The sequence below is a fragment of the Physeter macrocephalus genome, chromosome 13 (assembly GCF_002837175.3).
Source record: "Physeter macrocephalus isolate SW-GA chromosome 13, ASM283717v5, whole genome shotgun sequence".
Classification (NCBI taxonomy): Eukaryota; Metazoa; Chordata; class Mammalia; order Artiodactyla; family Physeteridae; genus Physeter; species Physeter macrocephalus.
This window is the reverse complement of record NC_041226.1, coordinates 70431515-70451354: the sequence shown is the minus strand read 5'-3', so window position 1 is coordinate 70451354 and position 19840 is coordinate 70431515. Positions and strand designations below refer to the sequence as shown.

General features: G+C 38.4%; 1 protein-coding gene across 1 annotated transcript in view; it reads right to left on the bottom strand.

Moving 5' to 3' along the window:
* Positions 1-5353: 5353 nt before the first annotated feature.
* Positions 5354-19840, bottom strand: part of TM9SF2 (transmembrane 9 superfamily member 2) — a 61512-nt gene continuing 47025 nt past the window's right edge. Inside the window, exons 13-17 of the mRNA XM_007103729.4 lie at positions 16616-16775; positions 14692-14843; positions 13371-13482; positions 9715-9886; positions 5354-6039 (exon numbers count right to left, since the gene is read on the bottom strand). Of these exons, the coding sequence (XP_007103791.3) occupies positions 5972-6039; positions 9715-9886; positions 13371-13482; positions 14692-14843; positions 16616-16775 (664 nt within the window). The 3' untranslated portion in view covers positions 5354-5971. The remainder of the gene's footprint in view (positions 6040-9714; positions 9887-13370; positions 13483-14691; positions 14844-16615; positions 16776-19840) is intronic.

The following is a 19840-nucleotide window of genomic DNA, read 5'->3' as shown; positions in this document are numbered from 1 at the left end:
GGCATGTGGGATCCTCCCGGACCGGGGCACGAACCCGTGTCCCCTGCATAGGCAGGTGGACTCTCAACCACTGCGCCACCAGGGAAGCCCAAGAAATTATTCTTTAAAAAAAAAAAAAAAAAGACATAGAGACCTGGGTCCTGGTCCTCATTAGAGAAATGTGCTTCAATTCTTTGCCAGATGAGTAATTCTGGTGCTTCTGCTGGGTGTGAAGTGGGAAGGGAGAAGGTCAGAGAAGGGGAAAAGGAGGACTTTTTTCTTCTTTAATAAATTTATTCTATTTATTTTTGGCTGTGTTAGGTCTTCGTTGCTGCCCCTGGGCTTTCTCTAGTTGCGGCGAGCGGGGGCTACTCTTTGTTGTGGTGCGCGGGCTTCTCATTGCGATGGCTTCTCTTGTGGTGGAGCACAGGCCCTAGAGCGCGCGGGCTTCAACAGCTGCAGTACGCAGGCTCCGGTAGTTGTGGCTCGCAGGCTCTACAGCGCAGGCTCAGTAGTTGTGGTACATGGGCTTAGCTGCTCCGCGGCATGTGGGATGGTCCTGGACCAGGGCTCGAACCTGTGTCCCCTGCACTGGCAGGAGGATTCTTAACCACTGCGCCACCAGGGAAGGCCAAGGAGGACATTTTATTTATTCTCTAGAAAGCCCTACATTTCTAGGCTAAGTAGACAAGTGCTTGGACCATCTTTCCTCAGGAAATAATTGGTTGCCAAAGCCCAGCCAAACCTCAGAACCCGCCAGAAATCCTAAGAAACTACAAAACAGATCTTCTGTGCCCTCGTGGGCACCACATGTCAGAAGCCCTGTTTGTCAGCAGGATGGGCCCGGGGGACACTGCTCTGCAGCCTCCAGATGTGGGAGAAGTCTGCCTGGGGTGTTCCTTCAACCACACGCCACCAGGAGGCTAGGCCTGGCTCAGCTGTTCTTGCATCAAGGCCCTGGGCAGCTTCTAAGACCTGCCTTTGGCTGAGGGGCTCATCAAATTCCACTTGAAGACAAGAGGGAGTCTGTGGCACAGGTCATCTCCCTGAGGGCTGCCGGGCGCTCAGTCGGAGGGCTCTGTAGCTTCCCTCCCACCACATCCCTTGGCATCCCAGCTACTCGAGTCTTGCCCCTTCAGTGTTTACAGGGTGCTCACAGACCAGTGGGACTTCGGCTTCCTGCCCTGCCCGGCGCAGACAAGGATGGTAAAGGCACGAACCAAGGGCGACACCCTGAGCTGCGCTGCCGTTCACAGTACAAGTGGCAGGGTGACGGGAGTCGGGCTCCGCAAACGGGGAGCAAGTCACCGTCCTCCCTTCGCCTCCCCACCTTTTTCTGTCTCAAAGACAGTTGCCGCTCAACCGCCACAACCTCTCCTATATTTTATTCATGTTTTCTGTTCACCAGAAAGCCAGCAGATTGGGCTCCTCGACCAGCAGGCCCCAGTCAATGAACACTGCTGGGTCAACCTCCAGTGGTCTCCACCACCATCCCTTGCCTTGACTCGAGGGCCCTGGGGCTCGCCTCCACCGCCCAGTCAGCAACTTAAACCCTCAGAATGCACCACAGGTTAGCTCCTTCTTGCCGGGAGCAAGATCAGGGTATATGGGGCTCCCCATCTCCCAGCAACGCTCACATCTTCCAGCAATTTCTCTCCTTCCTATAGCGGCCACGTTACGATTTTAAGAAAATAAAGAGTAATATGCTACTCTGGATAACGCACACATAGAGTATCTAGAAAAGCTGGTGAAATCAGGATAAAGACTGCAATGCCAAACCACTGTGTTTGCGTAACTAGAACACTGAGAGGATCAGAAGGAACTGTGGCTTAATATAAAATGACATCCTTACCCAACTCCCGTTTAGCCTTTCGTCATTTGCTGACAGAATTTCACATACGTTTACTCACACATACCTCATAGCAGCCTGAAGATTAAATATCTGAATGTAAGCGCAAGTCAGACGGGATCAAAGTAGATTTTACAGATTTTTCACAGCTCTGAAAGGTAGGCTGCATCTTCCAGTGGAAGAGGGCAGCTCACGGGCACTGTGCAGGGTCTGCGCTTCCTTCCCTCGGGGCGCATTTCACCAGCAGCACCTTGGGCTTTGGTTGGTGGGGGTCGCCGCAGCCTCCTGGGACCATGCTAGGAGGCCAGGGTGCAGCAGGGTGAGCCTGGGGAATTGCCGGAACCTGGAGCCTGAGCCGGGAGTGTGTCTGAGGCACCCGTGCGCCTGGGCTTCCGGCCACAGCCTAGGACAGTGAGGGAGAACACGGGGAGTCCCTTCAAACCCCCGAGGGGCTGCTCCAGAGTGTGAGGTCAGCCGCCTCGGGGGAGCAACGACGAGGTGCCAAGAAGGAACTACTCCCCAGCTGTTCACACCGATCCTTGGATATTTTTCCCCCCTCCGGGAAACAAAGCTCATTTCACTGTTACTCACATGGTTAAAAATGCAACCACCCTGACATGCATGTAAAAACAAACAAACAAAATTCACACCTGAGGTGGAAATGAACCATATCGTGGCTTCTCCTGAAATTAAGCTTTGATAACACTGGGTGGGGAGGGTAGGTGGAGAGAAAGCCGAGGAAGGGCACCCAGCTCCTGAGGCAAATGGTGCACGCAAGTGTGTGTGCACAAGTGCACATTTTAGCCAGGCATCAGGTTGTTTTTAAGTCCCTTTTCCAGAGATCAGTAACAAGGGGCCACATTTCTGCATAGCAATTCGTGGAATCAGATGCTGCCTCCATGAGCTGGGACCTTTTACTAGATCTCTCGTCATTGTGTCCTGCCTCTGGGCAGCTGAGCTGGAGCAGCTACCCGGCTATGGGACAAGAGAATTTTCTCTTCAAATTTCTTTCCCCAAACAGGTCCTAAGAGGTGGTCTATATCACTTTACAGATTTATTAAATGTCAACGAGGTGACTTTTGTAACAGCGATGCTTTGCACTAATATACCAAACATACCCAGCCCAATAAGAATACACACTCCACAGCTGCTTTCTTAAAACTCTCACGCCAATTCTGAAACCAGATACTCTTAATACTGTCAGTTAAACAGGAATCAAAGAAAAGGGTTCAAGTAGGTAAATGAAAAACGAAGTTTCAGTTTCTGGAAAGAAACCGTTAACAATGATTGTCTCCAGGGGAGAAAAGTCAGTGACTGAGGATGAAAGCAGACTTACTTTTCTCTATATTCTCTTGTCCATTCTGAACTGTTTACCATGTGCATGGATTACCTATTCCAAAGAAACATTTGAATTAAAGTGAAAATTAAATATTCAGAATCTAAACTGAAACTGTGAATACAGACTATTCCTGTTAAAGCGCTTTTTCTTAAACCTTCAAAATAAAGGGAAACAAGCTCTGCTATTTTAAAAAGCCCTCCCTCCTGCACCCCCCGCATTTCAATCGCTGTGTATAATTCCTTTGAGGAGCAGAGTAACCATGTGTGGGAGTTAAAAATGCATTTAATCGTTTCCCCCCAAATTTGACAGAAGTGTGGCAAGGAGGGCCATCTGTTTTATTTGAATGAGAAATGACCCAGCATTCTCATTTCAATTAGCCTCTTTGTAGCTTTATGTCTGAGCTGGTTCCATGGGTAACAGTTCAAACTAAGTATAGAGAGAAGCTGGCCAAGTTCTGCCAGTGCTGATTTGTTTTAACAACTGTCAATGAACATAGAACAAGTGTACAAGACGATGTTGCTGGAAGCACATTAAAATGCAAAATTTTACCGAAATCAAAACCCCACATTCTGGAATCTGAGAGCTAAACAAAATATTGAAATAGTGTCTTTATATCATTATATCAAATAATTTAAATATTTAAAATCAATATCACTTATTTCAATTCTTAGTTTCAAATGACAAATATACGCCTACAACATGCGAAGTCCTGTTATGCCGTGGGCCTGAACCGAAGATGATACAAGTAGTGGTTCCTGCCCTTGAGAAGTGTGTGATCTATTTGGAAGGATAAGCGGGCAAAGTTATACAATAATTTGAGTAATATTTAAGACAATAATAGAACTGTCAAACAAACATCAGTACTGAAAATATTATTATGAATTCTGAGGATGGAAAGGGAATACTTTAGTCAAAGGCTTTATATTGGAAGGGATCTGCTCATTAGTGGTAGAGCAGGGCTGAAACACACACACCCCATCTAATACCTCTGTCCCCTTCCACATCACCTCTACTCCCTTTTTACACACAAGCGCGCACGCGCACACACACGGCAGGTTTACGAAGGTGGGTGCACTCGCTCTAGAATGGTCAAAGGTAACCCAATGATGCAACACTGCACTGGTGACGGTCCAAAGCCACTCCCATAGCTCTAGGGAAGCCAGCCTGAACCTCAGCTCCAGTTGTCACTGCCTCCCAGGGTGTGTTTGTCAAAAACACCAGATTTCTGGGCCCCCATTCTGCACAGGTTGACTGCCCGGTTCTCTGATAAATTCATGTAATGGGTCTCAAGGAAGTCGTATGAATGGGGGAGGGGGAGAATCATTTTTGATGGCAGCTAGTTTGTGCAATTACTAATGTGCAATTTACTGGAAGTGTAACTGATTCACACTTTCCCACAGCACTCAGGTGTCCCCAGTCCTTACCATCTGCTTTCTTGATGTCCTGAAAGAAGGTTCTGTGACCTCGGTTCTGCAGCTTCAACAGTTTCTCAACATGTCCCTCCTCAAGGAGTTGGCCAGTTCTCCAAAGCCACATCATCCAGGGCAGAGGAGTCATGGTGGTGATGGCCACTGAGATGGGACCCTGTGGCAGGGCCCTGGCTCAGCGGCAGAACCATGGGATGGATTCTGAGTCCCCAGCTCCTTCCACCCGAGCACTGCTGAAACAGGAAACAGGGAACTCTCCACAGTGCGGCTAACCCAGCCCCACCGGCTTAGTTTACTGCTGTGCGCGAGACAGTCCCAGTCAACATGCTGCAACACGGTTATTTCTGAACTCTAGGAGGTCCAAATTAAGACAATGTAATCATAAAGAAGAAGTGCTAGTCATTGTTAATGTACAGACCATAAAAACTGATTTTTTTAAAAAATAAAAAATACTGTATTTTGAAAAACAGGTAAAAAATATGAAATTCTTAATGGCAATGCAGTAAGGCTCATAGTAACTACTATACTTACATAATTTATCTGGCTAGATATGCATGATTAAAATTTCTGTTACTGCCTAATAGTGAAAAATTTTAGTTTTGTTACAAAGCCCAGGAGACTGGAATTTCATTTAGCTCAAAACTCAGAAAGTATTACATTAGCAAAAATCAGTAAAATCTGACATAATAGTATAAATCATTAAAAACACCATTGGTAAATGGATTTGTATTTACAGAATCTCCATGAATATGCAATGAAGACGTTTTTACAATATTTATTAAGATAACAATTTTATAAACTGAAAGACTCAGAGGCACATAGTTTAAAAGGCCAATACCATGGGAATAATGAAGTCAACACAGAAGATATGAACAGTTACAACCAAGACAAGATGTTTTTAAAAGCCACATCCCCCCAATACACATCATACGAATTATCCTTCAAAATTACCATGATAAAAAGTTACTTCCTTCAAAGAAAAATAATTCTTTCCACCTACCAAGCCTAGAAAATCCTATTTACAATGAACTGTCCTGTATTTCATCAGTATTGTTTAATATGGCCTCTTCTATTTTATCATTAGAAGTACTGAAAATTTTATAGCTATTATATTTACAAATGCACATAATATTTAAATTTGCTCTTCACTGAGAACAACTGAATATATACTTAATCAAATCACAATACAAATGTTTTAGTGTTGATAATACATTCTGTGGAGACAGGTGTATGGGGAGAGGTGTATTTAGAATTATGTTGTTTCTGAAGGATTACTAGGCCAATAAGTCTGATAAAACTCAAGGCAGTCACAAAAACAGGTCTTTGTTGATGAAGAATTTAATTTATTTCTGTTTTAACTGGACACACGGGGCTTCTTCAGTCAACCTTCACCACACTGTATATTTTGGTAACAAACCAAAAGCATGCAAAGAAGCCAATTGTTCCTATAAAAGAAAAAACAAAAATAAATCCCTTTTCAAAGGCAGCTTCATGATTTACACAAAAATACAGGCTTAAAATGATTGGTTCCTTAAAAAAAGCCACAAAACTATAAATCATTACTTAACAGGAATATACCATAGATCCATGAACTTTTTTGAAAAATACAGAACTCAAATCAAATTTCTTACAGAAATTGACAGAAAAAACTTTGTATGCTATAGGATTACTGAAAGCTTTCTGTAAGATATTCTTTTTCTTATTACATGGAAAAGGCTAAAATTGAAGATGAAAAGGATGCCAATTTTACTTTTCTATTTAAGAATATTTTCATTTTTTTTCCCATGTCTTTTTTGGGAGTATAATCGCTTCACAATGTTGCACTAGTTTCTGCTGTATAACAAAGTGAATCAGCTATATGTATACATATACCCCCATATCCCCTCCCTCTTGCACCTCCCTCCCACCCTTCCTTAAAAAAGTAAAAACAGAACTACTGTACGACCCAGCACAGCAATCCCACTACTGGGCATATACCCTGAGAAAACCATAATTCAAAAAGAGTCATGTACCACAGTGTTCACTGCAGCACTATTTACAATAGCCAGGACATGAAAGCAACCTAAGCGTCCATCAACAGATGAACGGATAAAGCAGATGTGGCACATATATACAATGGAATATTACTCAGCCATAAAAAAGAAATGAAATTGAGTTATTTGCAGTGAGGGGGACGGACCTAGAGTCTGTCATACAGAGTGAAGTAAGTCAGAAAGAATATTTTCTTATCACAAAATGGAAAACTGCCATTTAATTAATTCAACATATGATATGAATGGCTTAAATATCAGAATATCAGATTCACAGAGTAATTAAATGGGGATATTTTATAAGTACAGTTAGCAGGAATGATCAGTTTTCAAAGAATTATAATAAAATAACTCAAAAAGATTTTTACAAAGTGTTGAAAGTGATATGATTAGAATATTAACAAAGGCACACCCCCTCTGAAATGAGAGGTGGTGTGGTACTGGAGGACAGAGCAGCTCTGTCATAAGCTGTGTGTATCATCTTTGGATTAGACACCTGGAATCTCCAAGCCCATTTCTTTATCATATTTAAGAGGGATAATTTTATCTGCCCTATCGCCATAGACTGTTATGTAGAGTAAATGAGATGATTCATGAAAAAATACATGCCCTAATTTTCAGGTATTTTCATCCCTCTAGATTCCAAAAAATCTGAATGCTAGAGAGGTGACAAATATGAGGCTCCAAGGGGTTACGTAACTGTCTAATGGCCTGTGGCTGGTAAGAAAGGCCAGAATTCAAATTCACCTTTTCTGACTTCAAGTGTAGTATTCTTTTAAACTATACCATGCTTAGATTTACTAAACATAAATTCAGAGACTCTTGTTTTGCAAGAGAATATATACTAAATTGTGAAACTAACACATTTTTAAAGCTGAGGCATAGCTTTTTTTCCAAGATTACCCCCTGAGAAATAGTCAATAGGTAGGGGTGCAGAAGAATACAGAAGGAGATATATACATGTCCCTTGTGGACGTTTTATCTTTAAAGTTCCAACAGTTTTCACCATTGTTTTAAATGTAATATAAACAGAAAGTATTAAAGTAGATTTTCTAAGTCAAGAGACTATACATGGGCCATTACTACAGAAGTTATGAATGTTATTATTCTCACATCATACATGTACCGAGTACCTACTCTGTGCATGTCATGCACACTGTGTGTGTTTTGGAGGACACACAAATACACCTTTTGGATATTCAAAGGGTCATTATTAAGACTTGAGAAGAGGTTGGGGTTAATTTCGGAAAAGTAATGGTGAAAACATAAATATATTTAAACAATCTTATGGTTAGCAAGAACTTCCAAGATAGTAGAAGGTACTTTAAGATAAAAAAAACATTTTATCTAGCAACCCTAAGAAAGTTGAGTTTATTTTGTTCTTAACAAAATACTTCTAGTATTTTACTTCGTTCTTAATGTTGAATAGATATAGTGTACATACTAAAAGTGGCATCTTTCCTTATGTGACAGAACAATTATTTTGTCTTGTAAAATAGACTGACTTAAATAAAAGGTGTCAGTTCAGAGTCCTGAAATAAATATGGATGTCCCCACTTTAGAAAAATGCAAGATGCTGAAAGGGCTCAGCACTCCTGTGTAGAGAACCTTTTCCACAAAGTGAAATACACTAAAAGTTACTGGCTTAACTGGTTGATTCAATTTGCTGTGGCTCCAGAATTTAGATTACAAAATTTGTTTTACTCTAAATAAGTAAAAATATGACACTTTAAAAATCAAGAACAATAAAGTTCAGGTGATGGTTAAATTATCATTATAACATATGCCTGGAAAAACAACAAGACATTCACCAAGATCATTATTTTTTGTGTGTAGCAAGGAATAAATTACTCTATATATGCATGCATGGACACAGATACAGATGCACAAAAACAGTAATCCTTGTTTCACAGGCTATGACTGTTTTACAGACATTTATTAATTAAGACTTATGGCTATGGGCCTATATCTATCACATAGCATCAAGATATGCACCCCCCAACTCCTACCCCACTATGTCTGACCAATGAATGACCTGCAGTATGGAACTGATATAAGTGCCTAAAGCTTGTTACATACTGACATAGCAAAAGGGGCACTTCAAAACTCTACCTAATTTTCTTAAATGTTAACAGATGAGTAAAAAATAGAAAAGTTCTAATTTTTTAGAAAGTTTTTTTCTGGGACTTCCCTGGAGGTCCAGTGGTTAAGACTTAAGTGCTTCCAATGCAGGGGGCACGGGTTTGATCCCTGGTCGGGGAACTAAGATCCCTCATGCCGTGCAGCCAAAAATAAATAAAAACTTAAAAAAAAATTTTTTAAGTTTTTTTCTTTTTGACTCCTATATTTCCTCACATAGCATGCAACGCAATCTTAGATAAAATTTTAGATGTACATTTTTTATGACAAAGAAAGGTACCCCCAATCTTTTTTTTTTTTTTTTTTTTTTGGTGTAGTCCTTCCACAAATGCTGACCAAGCACCCACAGGGCTCTGAGATACAGAAAACTTATCTAGGTGGACAGAGAAGATATACACCTAGAAATACCAATATAAAGCACACTGTATCCCATTAGGTACTTGGATTTTAAAGTGGAGATATAAACCTGTAGCTTAAAACTTCTAGAATAAGGGATGTACTATGATTATCTTTTCCGGATATCATTTATTCTCAATCTCATCTTGACTTCACTGCCTCAATTTCTACTTACTCCTAAACTTAGGCAGTTAGAGCTTTTTATGCTCTTTCTGAAATGAGCAGAAGCAAGACTGCTCCATTAGGAGACTAACAGGGGAAACCTTGAGAGCTACTGGCTGAGATGCCCCTGTACTTGCAGCACAACAACGGACCCCGTTCAGTCTTCTCCCCTTAGGTTCTGTTTTCTCACCTTCGGTTTACTGATATTCACCTCACAGGGAGGCAGACCAAACTATGCTTAGCTGCGCTCAAAGCTAAATACAGGAGCACTGAGTAGCACAAGCTTTCATGTAATTGTAATTTGCCTAAGAACTTGTAATTTGGATACAAGTTAAAATAATTGTAATCTGCCTAAAAACCTATTAACTAAAAATAACTCATTCTAATTCTTACCTGTAAAAAGAAAGAAGATCAAAACCATTATCATGGTATAACCAAAGTACAGAATTGTACTTGCTGTTCCTGTGATTTGCAGTTTTGAAAAAAAGTAGTGTATTGCATATATTAAGAAATAAACTGCAGTAAAGCCACTGGTAAGGAATGAACGCCATTGCCAATGATAATCCTGGGTAGAAAAGAAAAAAATGAAAGATCAAGAATTACTTTCCAATTAATAGATAACATGTAGTAGAATAAAGTTATAAAGCAAACACAGCTAAGTGAAATAGCACCCCAAACCTAATTTTTGCTATTGGTTCCAGTCTCTTTCTCACACTGAACTTTGCCAATTTCCCTCCTCACTAAAGGTGCTGAGAAGCACCCTCTACCTTTGATGGAACTACTTAAAGACTGGCTAAAAACGTTTAGAAAAATCTTAAACAGTTTATGAATAATGAAGCATTAGGCTATATTTTAAAATGTATGTTTCCCAAAAAGAAAAGAAATATAAGAAAAGCTTAGTTACATAATTCAAAATTAGTATTACTTATAGTCTAGTCACCTTTATATTAGGAAGAAGATTATCTTCAAAAAAACCTGGTTGAAACCCATTTTTAGTTATTACTAACAATTTATATAAGGTAGGTTTTTAAATACAGCTTCTCTTACTTTTTACATAAAGTGGCTTATAGCTTAGCAGGAGATCTTCTAAAAGATACTTCACTATCTTACCCTTTGGAATATGTAAAAAATATATATATTTCAAAAGCACACCAAGATTAGAAAATCCTAAAGAATCCATACATGAAAACTACTAAAACCAATAAATGAATTTAGCAAAGTTGCAGGGTACAAGATCAACATGAAAATCACTGTTTTCATATACTGACAATGAATGATCCAGAAAAGGAAGTTAAAAAAATTATTCCATTTACAGCAGCATCCAAAAGAAAAAAATACCTAGGAATAAATTTAACCAAGGAGGTGAAAGACCTGTACACTGAAAACTACAAAACACTGCTAAAAAAAAATTACAGATGATTTAAATAAATGGAAAGCCATCTGTTTTCATGGATTAGAAGACTTAATATTGTTAAGATGGCAACACTCTCCAAAGCAACCTACAGATTCAATGCAATCCCTATCAAAATTCCAACAACCTTCTTAGCAAAAACGAAAAAGCCAATCCTCAGAGTCACAGGAAATTGCAAAGGGCCCTAAAGAGCCAAAATAATCTTCAAAAAGAAGAACAAAGTTGGAAGACTTACCCTTACCAATTTCAAAACTTAATACGAAGCCATGGTAATCAAAACAGTGGTGGTGTTGGCATAAAAACAGCATATATACCACTGGAACAGAATTGAGACTCCAGAAATAAACCCACACATCTATGGGCCAATGTGTTTTCAACAGGTTACCAAGGCCATTTAATGAGGAAAGAATAATTTCTTCAACAAAAGGTGCTTGGAAAACTGGAGAGCCACATGCAAAAGAATGAAGTTGGACCCCTAACTAATACCACATACAAAAATTAATTCAAAATGGATCAATGACCTAAAACTATACACTTGGAAGAAACATGGGGGTAAATCTTCATGACCTTGGATTTAAGCGATGAATTCTTAGAAACAAAAGAAAAAAATAGATAAGTCAGACCCTCAAAATTAAGTTTGGTGCAAAAGACATCATTAAGAAAGTGAAAAGACAGCCTACAGAATGGGAGAAAAAAATTTACAAATCATATATCTGATAAAGGTCTAGTATCCAGAATATAGAAAGAACTCTAACAATTAAACAAAAAGATAAACAACCCAACTTACAAATGCGCAAAGGAATTAGACATTTCACCAAACAAGATACCCAAGAAAATATGCTCATCATCATTAGTCATTGGGGAAATGAAAATCAAAACCACAATGAGATACCACTTCACACCTTCTAGGATGGCTATAATTTAAACACCCAGAAAATAGCAGGTATTGGCAAGGATGTAGAGAACCTGGAACACTTGTGCATTGCCAGTAGGAATGTAAAATGGTGCAGCCACTGTAGAAAAAACAGTTTGATGGTTCCTCAAAAAGTTAAACAAAGAATTACCATATGACTCAGCAATACCACTCCAACATATATACCCCAAAGAACTGGAAACAGGTACCCAAATAAATATTTGTACATGAATGTTCATAGCAGCACTATTCACAATAACCAAAAGGTGGAAACAAACCTAACGTCCATCAATGAATGAATGAATAAACAAACTGGAGTACACCTTTCTATGCAATGGAATATTACTCGGCTATAAAAAGGAATGAAGCACTGATACATGCTACAGTGTGATGAACCTTAAAACATTCTGCTAAGTGAAGGAAGCCAGACACAAAAGGTCACACATAATGTATGATTCCATTTACATGAAATATCCAGAACAGATAAATCTGCAGAGAGAGAAGCAGATTGGTGGTTGCCAGGGGTCTGATGGGGAGAGAGAACGGGAAGTAACTACTTAATGGGTACAGGATTTTATTTAGGGTTGATGAAAATATTTTGAGACAGAGACAGTGGGTGCACAACACTGTATATGTAGTAAGTGCCACTGAATTGTTCACTTCAAAATGGTTGATTTCATGTTATGTGAACTTAACCTCAATTTTTTTTTAAAAAAAGCGTTTCAAGTTTAACAAAGTCAGATTTTATCACCTGTATAGAAAACAACTGTAAAAGAATGATTTAACACAATCTAAATCTTTAAAAGTCACCTAAGGACACCAACACACATCACCATGTTGCCAAGTATATAACTCATAACAATGTAATCTCTGAAATGTTTTAATAAATTTTTCCACTTAAAATGTTTATTTTCACTAAATTTTCAGTCTACAAGTGTATCACAAAAAAAGAATATTAATTTTAAAGTCAGACAGTTAAAGAATAAAAATTCAGCAAAATGTGTTATTCTCAGGAAATTAACATTTTAAAGTTAAGCTCTAAATAAATAAATATACTGAACTAGGATATTATCTTTTTCAATCTTAAAGAAGGCTACATTCGATTTAGGAATACAGGTCAATTTCTACCTTAGTAACACATATTTACAGAAATTACTTCAATTACAGTTAAGTCCCCTACATATGAACCTTCAAGTTCAGAACTTTCAAAGATGCGAACGTGCATCTGGTTCCAGCAAGGAACCAGCACGTGTGCCATCAGCGTCAGGCGTGAGTGACATTGCAGCTTGCCCTCCATCTCCAATTGCTGACGATCCTTCAGCTCTACCATTTCCCCCCTCCCCTCCTCCTCTAGTCAGTCACTCTTCTTGCCTGTTCACTCGATGCCAGCCCTTGTACCCCAACTGTTGTACCGTACTACTGTACTTTTCAAGGTGCTGCACTGTAAGATTAAAAATGATTTATTTTTTGTTTGTTTTTTATGTATTATTCATGTGAAAAGTATTATAAACCTATTATAGTACAGTACTATATAGCTGACTGTGTTAGTTGGGTACCTAGGCTAACTTTGTTGGACTTATGAACAAACTGGACTTATGAATGCGTTCTTGGAACAGAACTTGTTCGTATGTAGGGGTCTTACTGTAATAGTATTCAAAGTGGCCTTATGCCAAAATTATAAATACTGTCCACAAATTAACGTAATTGAATATTGCTAATACATACCTCTGCACATAGGTGGAAATAGCAAAGAAGTATGGTTGCTTCAGAACAGGTAATAACCAAAATGATAAACACCAGGAACAGGAAGCCAAACATGTAATACATCTGGTGTGACCTATAATCAAACATGTCAAGATGAAGCTATAAATATTTTCTCTTTGACAAAGTAAATGACACAATCTTGTCATTTTTCTTGAACTGAAAATGATTGCTTTTTCTCCCAACTAATCAAAGACAAATTCTCGTAGATTTAGACAGTGATGGGGCAGGGGCGGGGCAAGGGGAGGAAGGATGCAGCAGTGCTATTGGACTCTGCCTTCCTGTTCAGGGAGAACCTGAAACTCTTATTTATTCAAATACGCTTAGCCCATCTGTCTACTGGTGAGTCAGACAAATTTGATAAAAAAATTAATGTGAAGACAGAGCCAAACTAAGAAAAGGTTACATTTGGTACATATTGTTTCTTATCATATATGATAAAAATCAGTTGAATTTGGAAAAAACTAACAGTCAGGAATGAAAGACAAGTTCTAATCACTAAAAAGCTCCAATTTAGTTCTGACAAGGCTACCTGGAACCTTGGTACTTTCTGTAACATATGTCAATGCAATCAAATAAGGATCATAATATACTGCAATGTACACACCCTAACAGTGAGGCTCAAAATTGCCACTATGTGCTTTCCCATTCGAACAAGAAATCAGAGGATGAAGGGAAGTAACGACTTTGTGATTTTTTTTTCCCCCTTTGGCTGTGCCATGTGGCTTGTGGATCTTAGTTCCCCGGGCCCTCAGCAGTGAAAAGTGCAGAGTCCTAACCACTGGACCACCAGGGAATGCCCAAGAAACGACTTTGAAGGTTGTCTAGCTCAACCCTTCCTCCAATGCTGGCTTGAATACCCTCTATCAAGAGCTCAGAGCATCTTCTCTGAAGCACTACCGATGACTTATTAAAGAGCACAGGTTTGGAGAGATTTAGGTTAATTTTCTGTCATACAGAAAATGTAGCTGTGTGACACAGGCAAATTACTTAACCTCCAAAATCTCATTTTCACCTCTGTAAAATGGGATAATACCCGCCTTACAGAGGTCTGAGAATTAAGTAAGAGTAAGAAATAATAAGCACTTGATTAATAATAACATCACAATTATTCTTTCTCACACTGAAAAGATAAAATACCTTTTGTCTCTTAAGATTTCTGATAACTGGAGAAGGGCTTACATTTATAAGGTATAAATAGTAATCCATATAAACAAAAAGAGAAAGTTAGTACTACATACAATGGGAATGGGAATAAGAGGACTTGACTTAGTCCTTAGCTTACCAAATACTATTCAGAATGAAGAAAAGCTGTATAAAGATGCACCCAAAGGGCAAAATCCCTCCCATGATAATACCAGGTAACGGCTTTGTGTAGAAGGACTGTTCAGGAATTTGACGTGGAATCTGATTGGTTCGAACTGGGTGCTCAATGGCCTTCAGAAAAAAACAAAAGAAAGGATTCATAATTATGTATCTATAATCTAGTACAGAGAGGAAAAAATTCTTCTCTGTACTAGATTATTTGCCTGCTTTTTCTTAGCTTCCATGCTGACACGAATGGCGATACAAGTCTACCTAAGTCATCCAAGTGACATTTGTATTTAGAAGCAACAAACCAGATACCATCAGGTACAATATTCAGTCTGTCTTCTGGAACAAGCCACCACTGTTTCCAGCAGTGATCCAATGACTAATGGCTTTAGACAAAGTAAGAAACACACAGGAGGAGATAATATAGTACTCAGAAAATAGTACTTAATAAAAAGGTAGAGTTAGGTTTTTCCTTTTAATTACATACTTGCTGTAAGAAATCAGCTGGTTCTGAAACTGTGGTCAATGTATTTTTTTTGGAGATGGACAATGTCATCTTTATTAAAATTGCTCAATTTTACTAAGACTTAAGAACATGAAGAAGATAATGAATGCCTCTATGAATCTTTATAATCCTAAGTTATTGGTGATGTTCTCAATTATTCTCCCTTTCGTGACACATTACATGGTAGTATAAAAACAAATGGAACCTAAAGTACCTAAACATAGTTACATAAGAGGAAAAAAGAGTACATATGCAGAAATTCATTTCCTTGCAAAAAAACTCAAAAACATACCTCTATAGTTTTTGTGATGACATATCAAAATTTAAAACTTGATATGCTCATTGAGATTATACTCCTGTGGACTAGATTATTTTACATGTAGGTATATGTGTATATAGGCAGAGAAACACTAAATCGTTCTTCAATTTTTATATTTTTAGAATTTTAAGTACTTATTTAATCTATGCAATTAAAAAAAATTTCAAACCATATCAGTTTACTACTTATGCTATATAGATTTTAAGTCATAAATTAAACAAAATGCCAAAGAACTGAAAAATCTTTTAGTAGCCTGGCATGGTAGGTGCAGTGGAGACTGAAGTCTCTTAAAAGTCAAAGTAGATAAAGTTTCTTCCAGGGTTTTTCCAGGTCCGCTCACAAAGTGTACTAAACTACGTAATTTCTCTTAACCTTGTGGAGATAATTTCAGAGGAGAGCAAAGATAGTGAAGTGGAGTTAGAGGAGGATACTGCAGAATTCTCATTTTCCTCTTAGCATGAGGGTAGAAAGGGGGCAGCAGAGGTAGAGACCGAAAGACTGGAGGGAGGGACTGAGACCTGATTATAATATTTCTTAAAATCAAATATTAGCAGGTAAGCATATAAAATTTATTCCAAAGCTACATATTAAAAAAATTGCTACTCTTACTGTATAGTCACTTTTCTTACAGCTTCACTTCCTAACCCATACTCAGTTTTACCCAGTTTACTTAGTTAAGTAATATGGATTAGAAACATTTATGGCTAAGAAAAAAATGCATGTACTTTTTAGGTTAAAAAGAAGTAATAATTTATTTTTAATGTAATACATTCAAATTTTTCATTAGTTTAAATTAGCATTTCATTTCCTATTAATCCATTTTAGTTTCCCTTTCCATTTACTTACAAAACTTTGAAATCTAAGTTTACATCCATAACCTCTCTCTACCACACTCTTCTGAGTACTATTTTAAGAATGACTGCAATCAAAGTAGGAAGTCATCAATTTTCTATGAAATCCAGATCACACAGGACTAGTTTGTATCTTTTAGACACCTATGTCTTTTAAGGTGGCATACGCTAATTTCCACAGTTGAGATACATTTGAATAAGTTAACACCTATAAACTTACATTCTTCTTAAAACCAAAGTATGCACCAATAAATGTTAGGGGCACAGATATGCAGAACCAAAGAGCCAATATGGCAACCAACGTCCCAAAAGGAATAGATGCTGAAGATCCTTCTCCCCAGAGAATCAGATTCATTATAAAGAAGTCAGCAAACACAATCCTGAAAGACACAATAGGTTTTTGGGTAAAACCTGAGGTGGAAGCAAAATGATATAGTAGCAATCATATGTAGTTAATATCACGATTTCTGTGTTATACACAAGGAAAGTGGAACTGATGAGTCATAGGGTATGTGAATTTAAAAGTTTAGTAGAAACTGCCAAATTGCTCTTCAGATTGGTTTTGCCTGACTTAAACTCCTATCAGCAGCTTATGAAATTTACCTCTTTCCATATTTTCATCATGCTTGGGATTGTTAACTTTGTTGTTTTAATTTGCATTTCCTATTGACAACTGCAGCTGAGTATCCTTGTGTTTGTTGGTTTTCTAGGTTTTACCTTTGGTGACTTGCTGGTTATATTCACTGCTCATTTTTCATTTGGGTCGCAGGGCTTTTGCAAAGTCACATATGTGAGTTATTTATATACTCCAGCAACTAACTCCTTGTTAAATACCTTTCTCCTAGTTTATGACTTTTAAGAACCCAAACATATGAATGTGTGTACTTCGTCCCTTTCAGTCATTCTTCTATGAGTACATTTTTAAAACATGGGTGTAATAATACTATAATCACTTCTGTATATCCCCCCACACACAGTTTTTAATGTTATCAAAGTGATCAATTTTTTTCCTTTACCTTTTGTGTAACTTAAGAAAGCCTTTCCTAACCCGGGCTCGTAAAAATACTCTTCTAAATTTTTGTCTAATTGTTACACCCGTTACATTTAGGTTTTAATCCACCTGGAACTGATTTCATGTGTGTAAGGTAAGAAGAGAATTTTTCTCCTTTCATGTGGACAATCAATTGTCCCAGCATCATTTTACATTGTTCCTCTGGTTCGTGATGCCACGTCTAGCATGCTTCTGTGTTTACATGGTCTACTTCTGTGTTCTCTATCCTGGCAGCAGCCACAGGACCTCTCTAAATGCCTTTACAATACTTGGTCTTCTCATCAGGTAACGTGGTGAATTTGTATGTATCTCTAACAAGCTTTGTAGACTTGTCATATGGACTGTCCCTATTTTGAGAAGTTACTTCAGGTGTTGCAAAGTTTTCCTGTTGCTAATACTCCTGTGAATACAGTCTTTTCCCCACACAACTACCACTACCATTAAGATGTTTCACTTGCTACTGGTGGTATTCATAATCTTGAAATATTAGTTGATATCTAGCCATTTTGCCAAACTCTTTTACTAATTCTACAAGTTTATAGCTCAAATTTGTTTATGTTCTCTGTATACAAATTATGTCACCAATAAATAATAATATAATCTCCACCTTTCTTTTTGTTTCATGTCTTAATGTAACTAGAACTTAAATAACTGAAGCCCTAAAAGTGATTTATGAAAATGTCTCTAGTGTTTCATCATTAAATGATGTTGGTTTTGAATCAGAGATGAGATTTTTATTAATAGAAGGGAGCATTTCTCTCTCCATTAAATTCTTTTTAAATCTGGAAACAATCTTTAATATTATCAAATGCTTTTTTGCAGTACGCGGGCCTCTCACTGCTGTGTCCTCTCCCATTGCGGAGCACAGGCTCCGGACACGCAGGCTCAGCGGCCATGGCTCATGGGCCCAGCTGCTCCGCAGCATGTGGGATCCTCCCGGACCGGGGCACGAACCCGCGTCCCCTGCATCGGCAGGCGGACTCTCAACCACTGCGCCACCAAGGAAGCCCTCAAATGCCATTTTACTGTGCCTACTGCAATAATTATATGCAGGTGCTTATTTATAAAAAAAAAAAATTTATGAATTGATTTCATATTATCAAATGATCCTTCTTTTCCTAGATGAACACCAATTCCCTTTGCCCTGGGGACCTGGGTTCTTGGCTCTTCTCCTTCTCTCTACTCACCTCATCCTCCCCTGGTGAACACCTGTTTTTAAGGGTGGGATGAAGATGACAGATAAATCAGAGAAGGTTTGATCAGAGATGTAAAAAACTAGCATAGGATAATTTCTGTGAAGGCAAAAGGGAAGGAGTTTCAAGGAAAAGGTATTCCAATGTTACACAATGTAAGAGGTAAAGACAGGGAAAATGGTTTCTAGATTTGAAAATGGGAACATCTTTGGTAACCTTAGAGAGAAGTTCACTAAAGTGATGTGGGAAAAAGATTATGTGGGTTTACAATGTAAATATATGCTAAGAAAATCAGAGTAAGGGAGTATAGACTATTTTTTCAAGGCATTTTGTTGAAAATTGAAAAGAAATAAAGACAGTAGACTAAAAGATGCTTATAGGAAGCTCTTTTTAGAATATGGGAAACATAAGCATATTTGTAGGAAGACAGGAAACACATGACCAGAACACAGAGAAAGAGAGAAATGGATTATGTCAGAGATTGGGGGGATGTTTGAAAGGCAAGATTCCAAAGGCAATTGTGGCTGATAGTCTTGGTAAGGAGGGGCACTTCTTCAACTGACAGCAGAGGGAAAGAAGACAAAGGATATGGCTTGAGGAAAGCATAAAAATTTGAATAGAACATGAATGGCTGAGAGGCATGTGAATCGTCAATGGAGGTGAAAATCTGAGACTATTTAACCCAATCATGTATAAAAATGCCAGCTATTCTTTCATTTCTGGCCTGCAAATGGAACAGTCCTGGCTTCAAGATTTAACCCTCGGCCTACTTTATTGCTGCTGATTATTCAGAGGCCAGTTCTTGTCCTCCATTAATCTGTGAGCAGGGGATAAACTGGGTTCTATTTCTAGGACCAGACACACATCAGATACTTGATATCAGAAGCTGTCTTCCAAAGAACCACAGATGTTCTGGTTTTTTATGTTGGTGGTTGTTTTTTTCATTTTTGGTATATGTTACTCTAATCTAATTAATGGAATACGCTTAAAAGTAGCTATACTTATGATAAAAATCCGAAAATGCATGCCTGCCTGAACGATCTTCAGGTGAGGATTCATTTCTGTGATTAGGTCAAAAACTTTATATGCAGCCTTACATGACAATATGCCAGACTAAGAAACAGACTTTTAAGAAAAGAAATATAGGGCTTCCCTGGTGGCGCAGTGGTTGAGAGTCCGCCTGCCGATGCAGGGGACACGG